Source organism: Muntiacus reevesi, chromosome 3 (genome assembly GCF_963930625.1).
Source record: "Muntiacus reevesi chromosome 3, mMunRee1.1, whole genome shotgun sequence".
NCBI lineage: Eukaryota > Metazoa > Chordata > Mammalia > Artiodactyla > Cervidae > Muntiacus > Muntiacus reevesi.
Window position 1 is genome coordinate 90,913,055 of NC_089251.1, and position 22,686 is coordinate 90,935,740.

The 22,686-nt window shown below is 39.4% G+C and overlaps 1 protein-coding gene and 2 pseudogenes across 2 annotated transcripts; 2 read left to right on the forward strand and 1 right to left on the reverse strand.

Annotated features, from left to right (window-relative positions):
* Positions 1-1,522: 1,522 nt before the first annotated feature.
* On the forward strand, positions 1,523-1,636 carry LOC136165740 (U6 spliceosomal RNA; annotated as a pseudogene).
* A 1,856-nt stretch (positions 1,637-3,492) lies between these two features.
* On the forward strand, positions 3,493-4,356 carry LOC136162996 (dnaJ homolog subfamily C member 8 pseudogene; annotated as a pseudogene).
* Positions 4,357-6,444: 2,088 nt separating this feature from the next.
* On the reverse strand, positions 6,445-21,510 carry DUSP11 (dual specificity phosphatase 11). 2 transcript variants are annotated; one of them, XM_065929569.1, is made up of 9 exons: positions 21,292-21,510; positions 19,736-19,811; positions 18,425-18,556; positions 14,844-14,967; positions 12,183-12,243; positions 10,055-10,101; positions 9,701-9,776; positions 9,286-9,468; positions 6,445-6,929 (listed from the first exon to the last, which is right to left on the reverse strand). In XM_065929569.1, exons 1-9 carry the CDS (start codon positions 21,390-21,392, stop codon positions 6,734-6,736), a joined length of 996 nt encoding a protein of 331 aa, XP_065785641.1. In that variant the 5' UTR covers positions 21,393-21,510; the 3' UTR covers positions 6,445-6,733. The 2 variants fall into 2 exon arrangements, with proteins under 2 accessions (XP_065785641.1, XP_065785640.1); XM_065929568.1 differs by having other exon boundaries at positions 9,286-9,474.
* Positions 21,511-22,686: the final 1,176 nt, after the last annotated feature.

Here is a 22,686-nt window from a genome sequence, read left to right on the forward strand (position 1 = left end):
GATTTGCCCATATAGGCTGCATGAGAGCTGTTACAGCCAAGGAATAATCGGAAGGACAAAGACACGGTGGCATAAGTGTGTATGTGCTCAAGAACTGCTGGTACACTGAAAGGGAGTGGAACATGGCAGAAGCTTTGAAAAGTTAGCTGGGAGTCAGATCACACAAGGCCTTGACAAGGAGTTGGAAATGGATTCTAAAGATCATAAGCCATTCAAAATTTTCAAGAGGGGAATAACATTCATGAGTTTGTTTTAGGATATAATTCTGGGGCAGCTGTTAGAATTACACTAGAAAGGTGGTTCAGACAGGATCCTAAGTAGGGCTTCCTCCATAGTAGGAGTGTCTGTAGTTGACTGTGTGGGTCCAGATCATGACTTAGGGCACTGAGTGGCCTATAATCCTGGGATGTGATGCCTAAAAATCAAGCTTACCAGACTGATGTTAAACCCAAAACTCATTTAATTGACAGTCTCATTATACTGGCTAGACTGAACTCATATCTGTATCTCTACTCACCACCCAAACCCCAACAAAAAAGAAAAACTCCCAAAGATTAAAAACTCACAAGAGAAGGGGAGGGATGATAAATGGTAGATGAGAGAGAGTGCAGTAAAAATTTCAAAGATATTAACTGTCAAAATGGAGAAAAACAGGGTTTCTCTGGTGGCTGAGTGGTAAAGAATCCACCTGCCAATGCAGGATTGATCCCTCGTCCAGGAAGATCCCACATACCTCGGAACAACTAAGCTTGTGTGCCATAACTGTTGAGCCCGTGCTCTGGAGCCCAGAAGCCCTAGAGCCCGTGCTCCACAACAAGAGAAGCCGCCTCAATGAGAGGTCTGTGCACTGCAACTGGAGAGTAGCCCCATCTGCTGCAACTAAAGGAAAGCCTGTCTACCAGCGAAGACCCAGCACAACCAAAATAAATTAAAAAAAAAAAATTTTAAGGGCTTAAAAAAAATGGACAAAAATAAAACCTGATTCTGTGCAGCAAGGGGAAGTTAAAACAAAAATAGCAAGGTGAGTGACCGCCTTATTACAAGTCTACCATACGTGAGCAGTTTCCATCAGCTCTGAGTGCTCAAATCTCAAGTACTAAACAACAGGCAAAGATCACCAGATATTCCAAGATCACATCTAACAAGAGAGAAAGGAGTCAACCAAAACCAAAAACGGCTGATACAGAGAACAGAAGAAACTTAAAAACTGCTAACTTTAAAGAGAGAAAAGATAATGCATTCATTAAAAATAAAAGAGTGAAGTGCCAGGGACAGATAGCCATTCAGAAAAGAAGAGCTAGCTCTTGGAAATTAAAAACATATAGCAGAAAAAATAGATATAATATATGTAGCAAAAAACCAACAGAAGGGTAGAAATAAAGCTGAGAAAATGTGATTTAAAAAAAACGAAAAAGATTAAAAATGGAAAATAAGAGACAAAAATACAATTAACTTAAGAGATACATTTCAGAAAATCAAATAGTCAACTAATAGAAGTTCCCCCAAAAGAAAACAGAAGGTAGTGCTCACCGGCAGCACATATACTAAAATTGGAACAATATAAGAGATCAGCATTGTCCCTGCACAAGGATGACCCTGCACAAGGATGCAAACTGGGGAAGCGTTCCACCTTTTAAAAAAGAAAAAAGATATAGAGAAGATAAAGTGGAAAAAAAACTTCCCCAGTACTGATGCACATGGCCTGCCAGACTGGAAGGCCTCATTTGCATTATGAATTTTAAAAATACCCACACTAGGGACTTCCCTGGTGGTCCAGTGGTTAAGAATCCACCTTTCAATGCCAGGAGACATGGGTTCGATTTCTTATCTGGGAAGATACCACGTGCTGTGGAGCAACTCAGCCTATGAGGCACTACTACTGAGCCCCCGCTCTAGAACTCTCAAGCTGAAACTACTGAAGCCCATGTGCCCTAGAGCCTACAATCAGCAACAAGAGAAGCCTGCACGCCGCAAGAGTAGCCCCTGCTTGCCACAACTAGAGAAAGCCCTCACGCAGCAATGAAGACCCAGTGCAGCCAAAAAAATTACCCACGGTAAGTCATATCATGATTTTTCAGGACACTTGAGATAAAGATCCTAAAGCTTTCAGAAATAAAAATTACAGGTCACAAATAAAAGTTCTGGGATCAGAATTGTTACTGTTGTTCAGCTGCCCAATCGTGTCCGACTCTTTGTGACCCCATGGACTGCAGCACAGAAATCAGAATAGCACAGGGTTTTAAATAGCAACAATGAACTATGGAAAAATAATGAATAAATGCATTTTAAACTGCCTACCTACAAATGTATAGCATATCAACTTATCAATGCAGTGAAAGAATAAAATAAACCCATTTCAGACATGCAAAAGCCTCAAAAAGTTTGCATCCCATTAATCCTTGGGAAGCCATGGAAGAATATGCTCCACCACATAGGGAAGTAAACCTGTGGATCCAGGAAACAGAAGAAACACAGAAGAAATGACCACGGCGAAGGTAAAGAGAAATCCCAGGGCAAGAGCTGTGACCCTGGTGTAGAGAACCACTACCATGTACCTGTCATAGGTTGAGTTGTGTCCCTGTGAAAGCTCTATGTTGATGTCATCCTAACCACATGGTCTTCAGAATGTGACTGTACTTGGAAGATGGGGTCTTTAAAAAGTTAAGTTTAAATGAGTTCATTAGGGTGGACACAATCCAGTGTGACTGGTTTCCATAAAAGAAAAGGAAATCTGGACATAGATACAGAGGGAAGACCAAGTATAGACCATGTATAGACAAATGACCAAGATGGTCATTTACAAGCCAAGGAGGCCTCAGAAGAAACCAGCCCTGCTGCTACCTTGATCATGGACTTCTGGCCTCCAGAGCTGTGAAAAAATAAATATCCAGGGTTTAAGACACCTAGTCTCTGATTTTTTTTTTTTTAATGGCAGCCCTGGCAAACAGTGCCCAACCTAGACCAAGTCAAGAACAAATCCAATCGACCCAAGAAAGATTTCAAACAAAAAAAGAGTCTGATGTGTTTACCCTATCCACATTAGGTCTACAGGAAAAGACACAAAAATGTAGGGGCAAAAATGGCATAAGAATAACCATGGCACACCATGGTTCAGAGGCGAACACTTACCTAGAAAATAACATAAACTTAGGATATTGATTTAACCAAAAGTTGGAAAATAACTATACTAAAAATATGCAGGGAACAGAAGTGTGTTATGTGAAAAAATGAAAGAGCTAAAAAATGCTCATCTTCTACAGTAGGAAAGCAACAGAAAGTACTAGAGACTGAAAATCAAGAAGTGGTCATATAAGCCTAGTATTTAAATAACAGGCAAATATTAGATAATAATGCAAAAATACATAAAGTGTTGTCCTTGGAGAGTGACAATCAGGGGGTAGGGCAGGTGTGCTAATGGGAAGACTACTCTTTTTCATAAAAATCTCAGTAGAATTATTTGAATTTTAAACTACATACAGGAGAAGAGTCACGTGGTCACTGGGCCGGGGAAATGGCGGCTCCAGGAGAGAGCGGGGCTTCGGGTGGAGGAGGCAGCACAGAGGAAGCATTTATGACCTTCTACAGTGAGGTGAAACAAATAGAGAAGAGAGATTCAGTTCTAATGTCCAAAAATCAGATTGAAAGATTGACTCGTTCTGGTTCTTCCTACTTCAATTTGAACCTGTTTGAGGTTCTTCAGATAGATCCTGAAATGACAGATGAAGAAATAAAAAAGAGGTTTCGGCAGTTATCCATACTGGTGCATCCTGACAAAAATCAAGATGATGCTGACAGAGCACAAAAGGCTTTTGAAGCTGTGGACAAAGCTTACAAGTTGCTATTGGATCAGGAACAAAAGAAGAGGGCCCTGGGTGTAATTCAGGCAGGAAAAGAATACGTGGAGCATGCCGTGAAAGAGCAGAAAAAAAGCAATTAAAGAAGGAAGGAAAGCCCACAAATGTGGAGGAGGATGATCCTGAGCTGTTTAAACAAGCAGTGTACAAACTGACAATGAAACTCTTTGCTGAGCTGGAAATTAAAAGGAAAGAGAGAGAAGCCAAAGAGATGCATGAAAGGAAGCGACAACGGGAGGAAGAGACTGAAGCTCAAGAAAAAGCCGAACGAGAAAGGGAGTGGCAGAAAAATTTTGAGGAAAGTCGAGATGGTCGCATGGACAGCCGGCGAAACTTCCAAGCCAATACGAAAGGAAAGAAAGAGAAGAAAAACCGGACCTTCCTGAGACCACCAAAAGTAAAAATGGAGCAGCCTGAGTGACCGCCAAGGGTCACGGCCCAGAACCTTCCCCGACTGTCCCCCTCCTGCTTTGAAGGACTCATTCTTTCCTCCCATTTTCACCCCAACCTAGAGTATTATTTACTTTTTATTCCATTTTGTTTTCAATACAATTTAACACCTATCAGAGTAATTCTTTTGTACATTGAAATGAGGGGCTCGGTTTAAAAAGATACCCGTCCCACCCTCACCTCATAGACCAACTGGGGCTGGAAGGTGCTGCCTTCTCTCCCCACAGCCTGTAACTTCATGTTTTGTACCTCACCGAAGTGCGATGGTTAGAAACGTCGTGTGTAGTTTGTGGAAATCATCCAGTTAAACACACTGCTGACTCTGGTGTTGCCGTGACTTCAGGGACAAGCCTGGGCCACCTTATGAAGCCCCTTGGCTTCGGCTGCTTGCTTCTGGGTGTGGCGTCCTTCGAAGCCCCAGATCAGGTGGGAAGGCCGCCGACACCCAGAGCGGTCACTGGACGCCCCGACATCCCTGGAGTTTGGCATGTGCCTTCCCATCTGACTGGGCAACCCGCGTGGCCTGAGGCTCCAAGCTACCCAACCTGTTCACTTTCCAAAGAGCGAGCCGTGCTCCATCCCGTACTGTGGTGTCCTCGCCTGTCTGCATTTGTTAGTAGTAATATTCTGTAAATTTTTATACCCTAAAAAAAAAACCAAAAAAAACCCTACATACGTGTGTGTGTTTTTCTTGTACGTGTTTTTTGATGTGATGAAAATAAAAAATGTAAAAGCTTAAACAGACCACTACACAGCTTTAAAAGAGGAAGTTGCTGGTCCCTTTAGACAGAGGTCTTTCAGCGGTATGATGTGAGCAGAAGCCAAAACCACAGTGTGTTGAAGAATAAATGAGACACAAGAGGAGAGTGGTTATCAACAAGCTGTGCTGATAACTGAAGTGAGATGAGGGCAGAGAGGACAACAGGATTAAAGATGGTTTTCCAAGGTGGCACTGCTTATATGACACTTGTGCTGGCAACGTCCTCCTCAGAAACTGCTTGCCAAGGAACTCTAGAATATTAGACTAGCTGGAATCCCATGCCTGTCCCTGGTTGTTCTCTTTCTGCCTCACCAGTTGTCCTGCTCCAATTCTTTCCAAGTGAGAGTTCATGAGGTATGCGAGGAAACAAGAAAAACTTTTGTATCTCTGTTAAATGTGGCGGGTAGAAAAAAAAATTTTCTGAGCCACCCTTTAGATGAAGGTGAGTTAGAGCACCTCCTTAGCGTCAGGTTCCACAGGATGTTCATTTATGAAACACAACAGAGCAAAGAGCCATCACAGGCAGCATCATTCTATGATAAACCACTCCAAAATCAGAGGCGTAACAAATGAAGTCAACTTGCCCAAGTATTCATCAAATATCTACCAAGGCTTATGATGTCAATGAGTTACACCCTTTCTTGAGCAAACAAAGGTTTCTGGCTTCCTCTGCAACTAAAAATAATTAATACCTCCCAAGTGATCCATCCGTGTGTTCTAGAGGTAAAACCAGCTAATAGATAACTTAGAAAAAGTCAAGGTCAGGCACCATCCCACAGTGAGAGGCTAGTAGAAAAAGACTGCAGCAGGTTACGTTCAATAGGAAAGCAATAACTTAAGGAGCCATGCAAGTCTCCATGGATATTGCAGGCTTTAAATGTCACATCTTATTCTGTTCATCAAGCAATCTTTACAGTCTACAAAAGTTTTCAAGTTTTCTGAGTAGCTCAACCCAATTGATAACAGTTACCCTGTCAGGTAAATTACTCAGCATTAAGTATTTAGGTATATCGATTGGGCTTTCCTGCTCAACTGACAATCACTCTCAAAGTTAATCCATTCCTGTGTTAGATGGCCTATCTGAAAATTTAGTGAAAGGAAGCTGCCAATAAAACAACAGATTGACAATGAAAGAAATGTCTAATGACAAAAATACTACAACTAATCACAAGTAGTGATTAGGTTCTAAAGAGATCATCTCCTGGGTAGATCTTAACAAAAATATTAAACAGTTAGGGGGAGAAAAAAGATACCCTAGTGATTGGGTCAATAACAGAATATGACAAAAACATGTTTCTGCATGCACACACACACATACATACAGACACACTAACACCACAAGTTTAGTCAGGAAAAAATACATAGAAAACGAAGGTAGAATTTTTCATTAATTTACAAGGGATATTCTTTATTACTTTTATCAGTTCTAAAATATCATCTTCCTTTAAAAAAAATTTAAGAGTGGAATGACAGATTATTTCCTTCACTGCTGTAAATACTGCAAATCTGTCAGCAGTAGTAAGTATCCAATATAATTTTTCCTTAAGCTTGAACATATAAGGCAGCAATAAAATAGATTATAAACTTCATTTGACCTGATCTTACAAAAAGTCACTTGCTGATTTCAGTCCTGCTCTGTCTCCAGACAGATTTCCAGGGTAGGCTTGTGTCACTTGGCCCATCTATAATAGGCTGAATAGGGTACTCTGTAGTAACTGCCAGGAGAAAACCTTTGGTTCGGGCCTCCTTGACTGGCATTTGGCTTTACATTCCAAGAGTATCTCCTCTGGAAATAGTCCTCTCCAGGGGGACCAGGAGGAGGGACATGGCATCTCTGGTAAATGTTCTGATTCCGTGAAAATTTTCTTAAAATGAAAGTAATAAAACATTATTAGTTTTAATAACTATATATAACAAGCTTTATAAAATTATACATAGACACTCTGGTTCTACTGTTTTCAACCTGTGTGATTTTAGCAGATAAAACTGCTTAACCTTTGGATCTCTCAGTGCTTTATAAAGTAGAGCATTAGGCTATTATTAAATACCCTCCATCTTCATGACTGTTTTGAAGGTAAATTAAGACAATGTCTTTCAATCACCCACCACGACTGGGCACACTCTAGGTTCCCAGAAGCTTTTTCCACCTTTCCCTACAGAGGTAAATGCTCATACTATTCTCATCAGATATATTCACTCCAAGTGTGGCAGGGTTAACACGAAACAGAATGAGCTGTTTATTTTTGAAAACAGGAACCTGCTTTCACCTTATAAATCAATACATATATAAATTAATTACAAAATGTAGAAATTCTAACCATAGCACATGCAGCAAATTTGGAAAATTAAAATTTAACTGTCTCAAAATTAATACCAGTAAATCTAATATAATCATATAAAAGAAAATTTGGAGATCTGAGAAAAGTAAACACCCCCAAAACCCCTCAATTCCAATTAATCTAACTAAACAGGTTAATATTTTCTTTTGGTCTTTTCCTCTAGCATCTTTTTTTGACTATTGAATCATAACCTATTATTTTCAATTCTTACAAGTGAGCTCTCACTTTTAATGGTTTTATAAAATATCACACTATGGATACATAACTTACCTAGCTATTCTTTTTTTTTTTTTTTTTAATTTTTTATTTTTCAGTGGGTTTTGTCATACATTGATATGAATCAGCCATAGAGTTACACGTATTCCCCATCCCGGTCCCTCATAGCTATTCTTAACTGTTAGAAATGCAAGCTGCTATCAATTTTTCCACTACTGTAAATAATGCTGGGATTAACATTTCAGAATATATATGACTCTATCCTAAGCATTTAGTTCAGAGTCTGATGCACAGTAGAAAGTTTAGAGAAATGTGTTGAATGATTAAATGCATATGGATTTTTCCATATTTTGAAGTTTTTCTGTAGTCTCAAGGTTAGCAGGTATGAGCATTTTTATGGCTATTACAGTTATGTTTCAAAAGGGCTATACCTATTTTCAGAGTCCCTGGGAACAGAAGCAACAATCTTTGAAATGTTTACATCTTCTAAAAATGTCAACATCTTTTGAAAGTGGAAAGTTTACAATGTGCTAAAATACTTAATAAACATGTAATAATCAATAACAATCCCAAGGTATGTATTATAAAAATTTTATTTATAATATTACTAAAATTTCCATCCAACAGATAAGAGAACAGGAATTTAGAGATCTTACTCAAGATCATACAGAACAGCAGAGGTCGGATGCAAACCCAGGTCCAGCCTGACAATCACTACCCTGGACTACCTTGTGCTATTTTAATTGTTCTGAGGTTTTTCCTGTTTCTCAAGTAAAAAAATATGTGTGTAAGTTATGTTTCAATTCCTCAGCAGATTTCTCTACTGGCATTGTACTATTTTCCGTACAATTTGCGTTTATTGTGCTGCGCTGTGCTAAGTCGATTCAGTAGTGTCTGACTCCTTGTGACCCCATGGACCATAGCCCCAGGCTCCTCTGTCCATGGACTCTCCAGGCAAGAATACTGGAGTGGGTTGCTATGCGCTCCTCCAGGGGATCTTCCCAACCCAGGGATCAAATTCAAGTCTCTTATGTCTCCTGCACTGCAGGCGGATTCTTTACCACTAGTGCCATGTGGGAAGCCCTAATTTTTGTTTACTCTTAAATAAAACAACCTTCCTCATTCTGAAAACTGTACCACTATTAACGGAGCCTAAGAATGCAAGGAGACTTCCCAGAAGACACAGTGGTAAAGAATCCACATGCCAATGCAGAAGAGGTGGGTTCGATCTCTGGGTCAGGAAGGCCCCCTGGAGGAGGAAATGGGAACCCACTCCAGTATTCTTGCCTGGAGAATCCCATGGACAGAGGAGCCTGGCGGGCTACAGTCCATGGGGTCACAAAGAGTCGGACGTGACTGAGCCACTAACACACACAGCCAAGTATGTAAGATCCTTTTTGGCACGCACATCAAATTATTGCCTTAAACTAAGTTTAAGGATCAATGAAAATTTCTAAGATCTTAACCCAACTGCCTCAAAAATCACCTATTCCCCATCCTATACTTGATTTTCCAGTCCTAAATGCAAAACATGGAGAAAACAATACGTCCTGGTTGACACTGACCAGCAAGAAAATACAAGCTCTTCATATTATCATACTGCGTTTGCACTAATTTATAATATTAGTTTCTATTTCAATTTTAGACAAAAGGAAAGCAGAGATACCTTTCTGACTGCTGTAAATCTTGAGTCCAGGTATGGAAATGACGGGGTTCTGGGTAACCGTGGGTCTGATGCATGTTATGCTTAGGTCTTCGGTTAAAAGACTTAGTAGCTGCGAAAACTGGCTCCATCATACGTGTTGAATCTTCAAAATCTCTTGTTCTAGACACACTGGAATCCCAATTCCTCAAACAGAATGTTTCCACAAAATATAATTGGTGTCCAAATTTGGTATCAGTTCAGTGACTGTATTTTGGCCCATGAAAAAAAAACAATCCCACCTGCCCCCCCACACTCCTATTTGTTTAGGTTTCCTATAGCAAGTAAATGAGCTACAAGAAGAATGGATATGTGCAATTTAAATGATACAAAAATAGATCTTTCTAACCACAAATATCAGGTATAAAATGCAACTTACTTTCTGATGGGACCATTCCGAAGGTCTTCAATGTAGTTTTGCCTTTCTAAGCAATGTCCACGGCATCTATTGAATACTGGAGGAGAAGATGAACTGTTAGAAATAAGTGTACAAAAAGCAAATCTTTCCCAGAGAAAGCAGATCAAAGAGGAAGTCCACTTACTGATTATTCAGATTGTCATAGCTCATTACTTTCAGATACATCCCTTTATAAACTTTTGCTAAAAGGTTATTTTATGTCAGAACAAATGAATCACAAACTTTTCTCTTTTACCAAAATTTGCAAAATTCACCTACATTTCTACGTTCAGATTAAAAAAAAAAAGGGAAAACAGTGACAGCTCTCATACTTACATTCAATTGCATCATCTGGCCTCATACCTTCTACATCAATCAAATACCTAACAGACAACAAAATTCAAGTCAATTGTAAATAAAAAGGAAAAAAAAATGATTTTTGCAAAAAAAAAGGTCTAATTTCACTTTACAAATATGGAAATAAAAATCCTAAGAAAACATCAGCACATCTAATCAGTAATTATATTAAAGAATGATATATGAAAAGGCTTTATTCCAAGGATGCAACAGCGACCTAGCTTTAGAAAATCTATTAATGTATTTACTTACATTAATACAACAATTAATAAATGAAAGAGAATAAAATACAGGATCAAACTGGCAAATATTAAAAAAGGTATCTGATAAGATACAACAGTCAGTTTTGATCAGAATGCTCTGTACACTAAAAACAGGAGACTTAACATGACTAAGTATTATTCATTAGGAACCAACAAGTAACAGACAAATTAGGAAAAATATTAACATCATATCTAAAAAAACACTATTAACCTATTAACTATTAACCAACTGTAGGACCCAGAAACTTAGGAATCACCATCACTGACAGTTATTTCTTCCTCACCTTCATCCTCAACCCACCAGCAAGGCCTAAACAATGATATTGCCTAAACATCTCTAGAATATGTTCACATCTTTCCACCAAAATGACCACCAAATCCTGGTCCAAGCCACCATTATGCCCAGTTTCTACTAACGTTTCCTAACTTGTTTTCTTGCTCTTTATCCCCGCAGTGTATTCTCCACTCAGTAGCCAAATGAGAGGGTGAAAATACAAACTTAAGTACACTCACCTTCAACAAAAACAGTTCAATGATTTTCTAGTACTCTTAATGTCTAAAACCTTGAACACAAACCTGCACGACTGAGCAGCTCCATCTGAATGACACACTGCCCCCACACCCCTGCCTTCCTGGCCAGTTCCTCCAACAGAGCATATGCTTTCCTCTTACAGGGTCTTTCTTATTTCTTAGGCTTAGAAATGTCTCCCCAATGTCTGGTTAACACCTACACCTCCATCAGATATCAGCTCAAACAGCCCTAGAGAAACTTTATCGAAGGAGAAATATTGTATGAAGGTTGGAACTTTTATGGGCTGGAGATGGGCTGGAAGTTGAGTCTGCTGCCAACAGCCAATGACTTAATCAATCATGCCTATGTAACAATAACCTCAATAAAAGCCCAAAAGGGGGGAAAAAAAAAGAAACTTCTAATCTCCATGATGAGGTCAAATCCTCCCTAAAATATGTTCTTGTGGTACCAGGTCCCTTTCCTTGGCATTTGTCAGAGTTGTAACTGTACATGCAGAGTGTAATTCTTGAATCTCTAATCCCTCTCTGGACTGTCAGAATTCACAAAGGGTAGGTAAAGTCTCTCTGCTCCCACAATTTCCCAAGACTTTTTGCTAGGACCCAGCACAGAGCTTAAACACAACAGATGCTCAATATTTTAAATATTTTCTGAATGAACAAACAAAAATTGGTACAGTCACAAAAAGCATAAGGGCATAAACTCTTTAATTCAGAAGTCCCATTCAGAGTGAGGTTATCTGAGACAAAGCATATACAGTCAAAGACATTCACAGAGGAATGTTCATTATTTCAATGTTTTATAATATCAAAAACTTCTGACTTTCTGTTCATCAGTAAGGAAAGAAACAATGCAGTCTTTAAAAAAGAACAAAGTCTCCAAATATTTTCATAGGAAGATGTCTACCATATATTAAATTATACACCAGAACATCTAAATATTATACCATGAAATCACATGTGGACTCAGTCCTCTATATCCACAGGTTTCATTCCTGTGGATATAGAGGGCTGACTATCCTACACCAGTTTACACAGGGAACCTGAGCATCTGAGGATTTTGGTATCCATGGGAAATCCTGAAACCAATCCCCTGCAGATATCAGGGGACAATTATATGTACTTCTATCTGTGTTTTTTAAGTAAAAAAAAAAAAATGTGCTAAATTATTACTGGTGGTAATCTCTTAAGTCGAGGGCATGACTGCTTCTACTTCATACATTTCTTTAACTGACTGCATTTTCTGCATTCAGCTGACATTGCTATCGTAAGCAAAAAATTTAAACATGGTCTGCCTCTTGGGGTTGGCAACTCACCTGCAGATGAGGTAGCCAGTCCTGTTTAAACCATGGGTACAGTGGACACCAATAAGTCTGTCTATAAAACAGAAAAGATAGATTAAATAAATGAAGAAGCTACCTAAAGACAGGTTATACAATTTTCTGAAGAGTAGCATTTATTGTTTACTAGAATACCACCACTATCCTAAAATGGAAAAACTCTGAAGAAAAATATGTTTTAGCAGGAACATATTATAAAGAATTAATATAGTCAAAATTCATTGCCTCCTGGAAATCTTGCAGAGCCTCCAATCATATGCAATAGTATGGACTGGAGCACGCCCATCATGAACTGATTTGACTATAGAAAAAGGGAGTGGGGAAAAAACAAAACAAAACAAGCTACCAAAAGAATGAAATCTGTTTTGGGTGAAACAAATGGAAAGCCTTCACTTTTAATGCTCAACAGTATTTATGAAAAGAACAAACAGTTTCTTGGGTTCCCAAAGTGCTTCTGTTCCTACTCTCATTTGCTGCTCCATACATACCATGGGTCTATATGCTTGTGGAGTTCTCGGGAACATAGCATTGTTCTTTTATCACAATGAAAAAGTAAGGCTTGAGATGTTAAGCCCGAGCTGCACAGCAGGCAAACAGAACAAAGACTAGAATAGAGCCTCAAATTTTTCCAACTATGCCACAGTATCTCTTAGTTTAGCACTTAAAAAAAAAAAAAAAAAATATATATATATATATATATATATATATATATACACACACACACACGAGAAAGTAAATAGAAAACAACACGTTTTATCTCTGCAAAAGGCATGTCTGTGACTAGGCAGTGTGTGGCATTTGTCATCTCTGGCCTGGATTACTACTGCCCAACTTCTAACCCCTTCTGTTTCAACTGACCTGCCACATGGAAGATGTTATCTTCTAAAATATAAACCTGGCTGGATTGCTCTGTTGATTAAAAATCTTCATTTAGCATAGAATAAACCCCAAATTTTTAGCAAAGAATTTAGAACTCTTTATAAACAAGTATCAATCTCTCTCCAACTGAATTATAAATTGAAACTATCAATCTGTCTCTCCAACTGAATTATAAGTTCAAACTTTGAGCTATGTGACCCACCTCCCTCCTGTCCCCTGCCAGCCTCTCTGATCCCATTTTCTACTTCTCTGACTTCACTCACTCGCCCCTGTTCAGCCACACTGGCCTTCTTACTACTCCTTAAACCTGCCAAGCATAGTCATGGCTCAAGGAGTTTGTACCTACTATTCCCTCTGCTTTAGAACACTCCCTCCCACCCCATCCCCACTCCCTCAGATATCCAATGGTTTATTCCTTGCTTCCTTTAAGGCTCTGATCAACCGACATCTTAACAGAGAGGGCTTCCCTGGTCATCTTCCACACTCCCTCACTTCACCTTGTTTGTTATTTTCCAGAGCACTTACCGCCCACCGCCTGACACTCCATATGATTACTTTTCTCTCCCCCCCCCACTAGAATGTAAAGTATGTAAGGGCAAGAACTCTTCCGTTCCTACTTCCTAGACTAGTGCCTCCAACTCAGATGGTTATAAGATATTTCTGTAGAAAATGAATGTATGAATTCCCAGTCCGTTCACACTGCCCTCCAGTCACCCCAGGGGCTGCCCCTCCGCTGCACTAGTTCTAGTCCGGTGCCTTCTGTACCTGCTCCCAATACCTGGTCTGTCCTCTCCTCATTCTGGCAAGATCCTCTGCCCCCAAGCCCAGCTCAGACCCTCAGTCAGGCCCTCCTCAGTTTCTCCTGGGGCACTCGATTCTTTTATTTTTATTTGTTTTTGGTCGCACCACGCAGCATGTGGGATCTGTGTTCCCGGACCAGGGATCAAATCTGCGCCCCTTGCACGGGAATCATGGAGTCTTAACCACTGATGGCTGGGAAGTCCCTGCACTTGGTTCTTTTAGTATAATTAACCCACTGTCTTAGAGTTTTTACATGCTTATCTTCCTAGATAACCATAAGTCTCTACTGAACTAGACTGCTAGTCACCTTTTTCCCTATGCCCTAACAACAAACCTCACAGGCTCTCAGTGGTTACTAAACCAATTTATTTTCTGAGTCTACCAATTTTAGGGAGTGGAGAGTATAGTCTTTCCCCCTTTATCAGTGAGCCTGGCATCTGTGGGAGGGATTTATAGCAGAGGAAACTACAAGGGATCATAAGCAAGATCCAGACATCAGAGAGCACAGTGAAGTTAGCCCACTGCTGGCAGAAGACCCACAGAGGGGTCGCAAGCTGTCATGTGGGTCAGTGGCATTCCAAAGAGATTACTCAGTCTTAAAACATAGCAAACACTGTGTTCCCTTTGATACCTTTCAACCAAGCAATAGGACAAAAGAACATTTTTGTTATATATTTCCCATTCAAAGTTTTTAAAAAGAGGTAAGTAAGCTAGTTCAGTTTGTAATTCTCACAACAATCACCTTCCAAATTGAACTGACCCCCCCCCCAAAAACAAACCACAAAACTAAATTGCTTGAGACCATAAAAAGGAAAAACGCCTCTGTTAGCACCACCTTAATGTTATCAAACAAATAGGCCTAATGTCAGAACTATTAAACATATTAAAATTCTCCAACCCCACTTGAAATGCATACTAAAATTCAGGTAAAAAGAAAAAAACAAAAAAACGACTCACCATTATCTTTATTTTCTTTCAAAAACCCATTAACAGCATTTTTGAATTTAAAAATAGTGTCATCATCAGGAACCTGATGCCCGACTGTATAAATTTTTAAATAAGGAATATTTTCTGGTAATTCCTAGAAGGCAAAACCATGGAATGGATATTATTTCATTTGTAGGGAAAGAACAAAAGATTTATTAGAGAAAACAAAATAAAAACAAAGACATTATATTAATCTAAGTATGTCAGTCACTCTGATAAGGAACTTTTTTTCCCAAAGCTGCTTTAACCAGGAAGTATCACGTGATTCTCATTAAACTACAGGAAGGACAGTTACTAGGGATGCAAAAGCAAATCAATATGAATGAAGGCACATATAACTCAAAATGATAAAAAATAGTTCTACCTAGTATCTTACATTTCAAGAGCATAAAGCAGCTGTGATTCATTGAAGGAGAATAGGGTACAGTAGGGTCAAAAGAACTTGGAACTGGAAAATAGAGCAAATTTCACGCACTGTTGAGAACTGGTATTCTTCGGGTGGGAGAAAGCAGATTATCAATAAAAGACAGAACAAGCTAAGGGAAAATTCTGTAGTTCTGAACTTAAATGGAAAGTAGCAGTATGAACCTATGATATGTGTGTGAGCGTGCTAAGTCGCTTCAGTCGTGTCTGACTCTTTGCGACCCCATGGACAGTACCTGCCAGGCTCCTCTGTCTGTGGGATTCTCCAGGCAAGAATACTGGAGTGGGCTGCCATGCCCTCCTCCACCAGATCTTCCCGACCCAGGGAGTGAACCCTCATCTCTTATGTCTCCTGCATCAGCAGGGGGGTTCATTACCACTAACACCACCTGGAAAGCCTTGAACCCATGATATATTTTATATTAAAAATAAACACACATATTTCCTATCTCGAACCACTAAAAAAGTCTAGGGACAACTGATGTCATGTCAAAAGGATGCAAGAGTCACTGAGAAGCTCCACTGGTCAAAGATAGGCCCTCAGTTAGAACAGCTGGAATGGAGTCCACCGTTCCTGTCTAGTTACCAAGTCGTGTCCAACTCTTTGTGACCCCATGGACTGTAGCCTGCCAGGCTCCTCTGTCCTTGGGATTTCCCAGGCAAGAATATTGGAGTGGGTTGCCATTTCCTTCTTCAGGGGATCTTCCCAACCCAGGGATTTAACCTGAGTCTCCTGCATTGGCAGGTGGACTCTTTACCACTAAGCTGCCAGGGAAGCCCAATGCAGTCCATGGTGATACAAATAAATAAAGCTGGTCACCACTGAAGGATATTTGTGAATCAACTCATTATTTTGAAAACTTCTAAATAAAGGAGAAAATCATGCCTCTATAGCTGGGCAACCAAAAAGCTTATGCAGGGAATTTTCTCCTGATAGAAATACACCCAGCTAATAAGTGAAAAAGGAACTATAGAATTCACCATTTTTTGAAGCTCCAACTGAGTGGATGTAGGAATCAATCATCAGTGACGGTTAATATCATAGAAAGAGACAACCATATGTCTCCACGGAAGAAGACCTATATTCATCATCACTTATAATGATAAACACCTGTTCATTCTCATGTATGAAACTGCTTTACCAAAAGAAAACATCCAAGCTTCATTCAGACCAAGCCTCCAGGTCCAACTACCAATTTACAGGAAATAAAAGGATTTGAAGAATATGTTTAACAACACATTAACAAATGAGATCATCAAAATCTAGATGGGACAATTAAACCAGTTTCTTTAAAAAATAAAATTCAACGAGGAAAAAAAGTGAGGGAGACATGGAAGAAGAACCTACAAAAAAAATAAATAAAAATAAAATTAGAGACCTAACAACAAGACCACACCAGGTAACAAGTGGACCATATTTGGATCCAATTCAAAATTCTTAAAAACAGCTTTTTATGACATCTAGGAGACAACTGCAAATTTCAGCACTGATTGGATATTTAATAATATTAAAGAATGATACTAAGGAATAAAAGTCCTACATTTTAAATATATATATAACGAAAAATACATATGCGTAATTAAATGTTATCTAGGATCTGCTACACAATGAAATAAGAGTGAAACAGGCAGAGGTATAAATGAAGAATGATAGACATCAGTTGATAAATATTATAGTGAGATGATTTCATGGAATTCTCAACATAGAACACTCAGTATTTTGTATACTTCTGTATATGTTTAAATTTGCAATAGTTGTTTATGACACTGTAGGAAACAGTTTGACAGTTTCTCAAAGGTTAAACACAGAACATAATCTAACAACTCTGCTCCGACCTACACTGCACATCTAAAAGAACTGAGAGCTGCAATTTGAACAGATATATGTACACCAATGCTCACAGCACCATGGTTCACAACAGCTATGATGTGGAAACAAGCCACGTGTCAATCAACAGAAGAATAACAAAATATAGTACATACACAAAATAGGATTTATGAAGTCTTAAAAAGGAACAGCATTTTGTCATGTGCTATAACAATGATGAACCTTGAAAATATTATGCTTTGTGAAATAGGCCAGATGTAGGACAGATATTGTAGATGCCACTTACATGAGGTACAGCGAAGAGGCAAATTCATAGAGACAGAAAGTAGAATAGAGGTTACTAAGCGCTGGTGGGAGGGAAAATGGGGTTGGTAGTGTTTAACGATTATAGAGCTCCTGTTTAGGATAATGAAAAAATTTTGAATATAAACACTGGTGATGGCTACATAACACTGTGACTATATTTAATGCCACTGAATTGTACACTTATAAATGGTTAAAATAAATATTATTTACGTGTATTTTACCACAATTAAAAAAAGAGGAACAACTAAGTTCAAATTTAAACTCTTCCTTTTCTGAATCTGTTTCATTTCTGTAAAACTAGTAGGTGTAATTGTCTATCCTCTGAGCTAAGTGCAGAGGAAGTGCAGTAGAAGATATTAGTACTACCACCACTTCAACAGCAAAGGATTGTTGAGAGGATTAATTAAGACAATGGATATGAAAGAACTTTTTAAATGGCAAAATGCTATACACGTATTAACAAACATTAGGTGTTATTATTTCCCAAGGCCATGGAACAGATCAGAAGAAGGATAATTCTTTTGCACTGATATGTCCTACATGGGCCAAGAGAATATACAGGTTTCTGTATTATATCAAAAGATTTTAGGAAAAGAAAGCATAAAACTTTGAGAACAATTGCCTTTTATTGTGATGCTTAAACACATAAAGACATAATGGATATACTTTCTTTCCTTTCAGGCTTACTATTCTTACTAATAGTTTACTTCATTTTCAAACTACACAACAGGGGAGCTTATACAATTCTTAAGTAGATTCAGAGCCTATTGCCAAATGGTATAGTTCAATTCATGTCTTCAATTTCATTTTCTTAATCTCACTGCAGAGAGAAATCAGAAATGTGTACTTAAGGAAACCACCAACTTTCTTTTTTGAACTATTACTCATGAAAGAAGGCCAGGATTCACCTTAGTATAAGATGATAAACATCGAATTACTACAAAGTATTATAGTACCAGAAAGAATGTCCTTTTCAACTGCAAGTTCCATTTACCTCTGGCTTATAATAGCGGCGAGTATATGTTAAGTCAATAATCAGTCCAAGTTCTTCATTCTGCTCTTGGATTTTGTTAAAAAGATCCAAGGGGGAAAAACATTCTTCTGGGGCAAGATGCTTTTCAAAACTCTGTCAGAGAGAATGAAATTAAAAAAAATATGTGCTTAAAATCCATTCTTATATTACTCATTTACTCAAGCCCTGTGATGCTAACATGAGATTCAAACCCAAATTTCCTCCTCTGGAATTTACAAGCTATATTACAATCCCTTCTTCCAGAGAGATTAGAGGGAAGCATTTCTATATATTTATTTCTATATTTGTTTCTTTCATGCTAGTCTCCTAAACAGATTGTAAACTCCCAAAAGGCAGGGACCACATCAGTTTTGCCTACCACTGTACTGTCAACTCCAAGCAGAGTGCCTGTAAATAGACACTTATAAATAAATACTTCTTGAATATATATATGAAGGATGGCTTTCATTGCTAAATATTCTTGCATGTACTTGGCTTATTTACCTACTCTTTGCCGTTGATCTGTCTGGTTATTCAAGTCCCAGCAACACATTTTCTTTGAAATATATCACTAGACTAGTTTTACAGCAGTTTTAGATTCAGAGCAAAACTGAGCAGAAAGTACAGAGTTCCCATTTACACGTTCTGTCCATCCCACAGCCTTCTCCGTGATCAACGTTCCATATGAGTGGGCTTCATTTTTTAGAATCCATGAACCAACACTGACGCATCACTACCAAAGTCCACAGTTTTTTGCATTCATGGTGCAAGCAACTGTTTTTTTTATTTCTGGTACAGTCATGCCCAAATATATACATACTGAGATATATATCCTTGTTGTTGTTGTTGTTGAGTTGGTTAAGTCATGTCCGACTCTTTTGCAACCCCATGGACTGTAGCCTGACAGGCTCCTCTGCCCGTGGGATTTCCAAGGTAAGAATACTGGAGTGGGTTGCCATTTCCTTCTCCAGGGGATCTTTCCAACCCAGGGATCAAACCTGTGTCTCTTGCTTAGCAGGCGGATTCTTTACCCCTGAGCCCCCAGGGAAGTCCCAAGGTACACATTACTTTATTATAGTTTACTCTTTCCTTATAGTTAAAGCATTACATTGATTTTTCCCTATGAAATTAGGTTGTATTTATGAATTCATTTCAGGATAGTAAAGGGGGTAGTAAAGTATAAAAAGGGAAAAAAAAAATAAAAGAGGAAAATGGAGTACAACAGGGTTGAGATCTAGGGTTCTATCTGGTGAATTCAGATTTTGAAAAAATACTATATCAACTTTTGCTTACCTTTTTCAAAGGAACTTTGAAAGCAATGAAACGAGTCCCAGGCATCCTCTGTCCAACTGGGAGGTAGTCTTTCCACCTATTAATACATTTTTTGTTAGGCAAGTTTTATATAGCCTGTCTCCCAGCATAGGATGAATGCACCTTCAAAATGGAAATCAAAGTCTTCTACAGTGGATTCCTCTTCTTTCAGCTTTGCATTTTACTCAAATGCACCTAGTAATAACTTTTACTTCCCTAGTTCCAGTTTTCCCATCGTGAACACAGACAAAAGGCAACAAAACAGTGCAAAGGTCTTAAAGTATATCTAAAACCAAAGATGGCCAGAACTTCTGACTCCCTAATAAAAATGGCCTGGTGTTGAGTACTAAGGTATCATTAATACAAGCAGGTTGACTGAAATAGTTTAAACACAATACTTTCACTTCCCAGTTTATTCTTAGTCCTCATTTAACTGATGCCATCAAATTCAGTAGAGAACTTCAAATCCGTGTTTTAAAAGAAAAACTTGATAATAACGGGATTGTGACGGTCACAAAATGCTAGGAATCACAGTGAAAAGTAATATTTGAACTGATTTCTGTAGGATGAGTTGGAAGTAAGGTTAACTCAGTGTATCCGAAGCACAGAAAGTGAGGGCAGAAGTTCAGTATTAGGATGAAGAAAGAAGACGTGACAGATTCAAAAGAAATTCAGGAGGTAAAATGGAGTTGATTTAAAAGGATATGCGGCGGAAGAAAGGAAGGTCTCAGGGAATAAATGGGTTTACTATACATATGAGTAGTCTCAAAATTAATTTGAATGTATAGAGGTAGATCTCTCAAATGACATCGGTTCTGAAGCAAGACTATGCCCTTTATGATTCCCGGAGACAACACAAATAACACAGAACTGTTTCTTTGGAAAATTCAGCGCTATTGATGTGGTTTTTTTGTTTGTTTGTTTGTTTGTTTCACTGAAACTCAGTTCCTATTACATTTTCTGTGCCAAAAACAACACAGCTTCAGGAATTGGAGGTGAAAACTTAAAGTGTTAGTCGTTTAGTAGTGTCCGACTCCGCGACTCCATGGACTGTAGCCCGCCAGGATCCCCTGTCCATGTAATTCTCCAGGCAAAAACACAGGAGTGGGTTGCCATTCCCTTCTCCAAGGGTATCTTCTCAGAGATCGAACTCGGGACTCCTGCATTGCAGGCGGATTCTTTAAACCGTCTGAGCCACCAGGGAAGACCTGAGGAATTGAAGGGGATTCTATTTTGGTAATTACTTTGTGTCCCCAACACCGACAGTCTCACCTTAAAATAGCAGTCCTTTGGCATTTTACCTGAAAAGCAATGACCAGAGCCTCGCTTTTGAAACAATGGGGAGAAATCAGAACATCACACACCGTCCCTTTCAGCTACTCTGAACGCAGCCGCGAGCGGGTCAATGCCGACTAGCACAGACGGACGACCCACGCCGGCCGGGGTAAACGCGACAGGCGGACAGCACAAGAGACGAAGACCCGGCCCAGGGGCTCTGAGCCGAAAGGGCAACTCCCAAGGACCGAGACGTGTATTACCTTTCGGGGATGTGGTTTCCGCCCTTCTTCTTGGCTGACGAATGTCCAGAAAAGACGCGATCCTGGCCCCAGTGACCACCGGCATGATGCCACTGGCTCATGTGACCCCCAAGATGCAGCGCACGCAACGCCAAGAATAGAGAAGTTGCCAGCCCAGAGACTCGGGTGCCGGCAAGACCCCGAACCGGAAACGCCTAAGAAGCAACCCACGCAGCTCCAGGCGCTCCTTCTATTGCGCATGCGCCACCGCCTGCCGCGATGACGTCATCACGACGGCTGACTGAGATACTTGATCAGTAAACAGGATTTTGCCGGCTGCAATGGCGTCCGTGGCCGGCGGCGGGTTGCACAAGTCCATGAATTCGTGTGTGCGCCCTTCAGAATTCCAATAGTGCGGGACAAGGAGAGTTTCCCCACTCCCCGAGTGCTTTGTGTGGCTCTTTCAGCTATTTTCCAAGTGCTTACATTCACACTTGTATATTGTGTATAAGTATTTGTGCCTAATAGCTCAGATAAGCCCATGATACCACTTTAATGGCAGATAGCGAAAAGGAACTAAAGAGCTTCTTGATGAGGGTGAAAGAGGAGAGTGAAAAAGCTTGCTTAACAGTCCCATCACTTTATGGCAAATAGAAGGGAAAAGGTGAAAGCAGTGACAGATTTCTTCTTCTTGGGCTCTAAAATCACTGCACTTGGTGACTGCAGCCATGAAATTAGAAGAGGATTGCTTCTTGGCAGGAAAGCTATGTCAAACCTAGACAGTGTAATAAAAAGCAAAGGCATCGCCTTGCTGACAAAGGTCCATATAGTCAAGGCTATGGTCTTTCCAGTAGTCATGTACGGATGGGAGTGCTGGACCATGAAGGAGGCAGAGCACCAAAGAATTGATGTTTTCCAGTTGTGGTGCTGGAGAAGATTCTTGAGAGTCCCTTGGACAGCTAAGTGATCAAACCAGTCAATCTTAAAGAAAATCAACCCTGACTACTCATTGGAAGGACTGATGCTGAAACTGAAGCTTCAATACTTTGGGCACCTGATACTAACAGCCAACTCATTGGAAAAGATCCTGATGCTGGGAAAGATTGACTGTAGTATACAGGAATGGAAAATAAAGGACTCCAGGATATTTGGTGCACCAGACATCTAAGTATTTGACACTAAAAAAATATAACAGTATCTGGCAAGGATTTGAGGGATTTCAGTATTTAATTAAACCCAAATGTGACAGTAGGGTGAATTAACAAGAGCCTTGGCAGGTAGATGAACTGGCTATGTTACACCAAGATATCTCGGTTAACCTAATAGGTTCAAAATGCAGGAAGTGAGTCTATGGGACAAGACAACACCCTAACTATAAAAATAAAGCTTTGTAGTATAGTCTGACAGAGAAGGAAA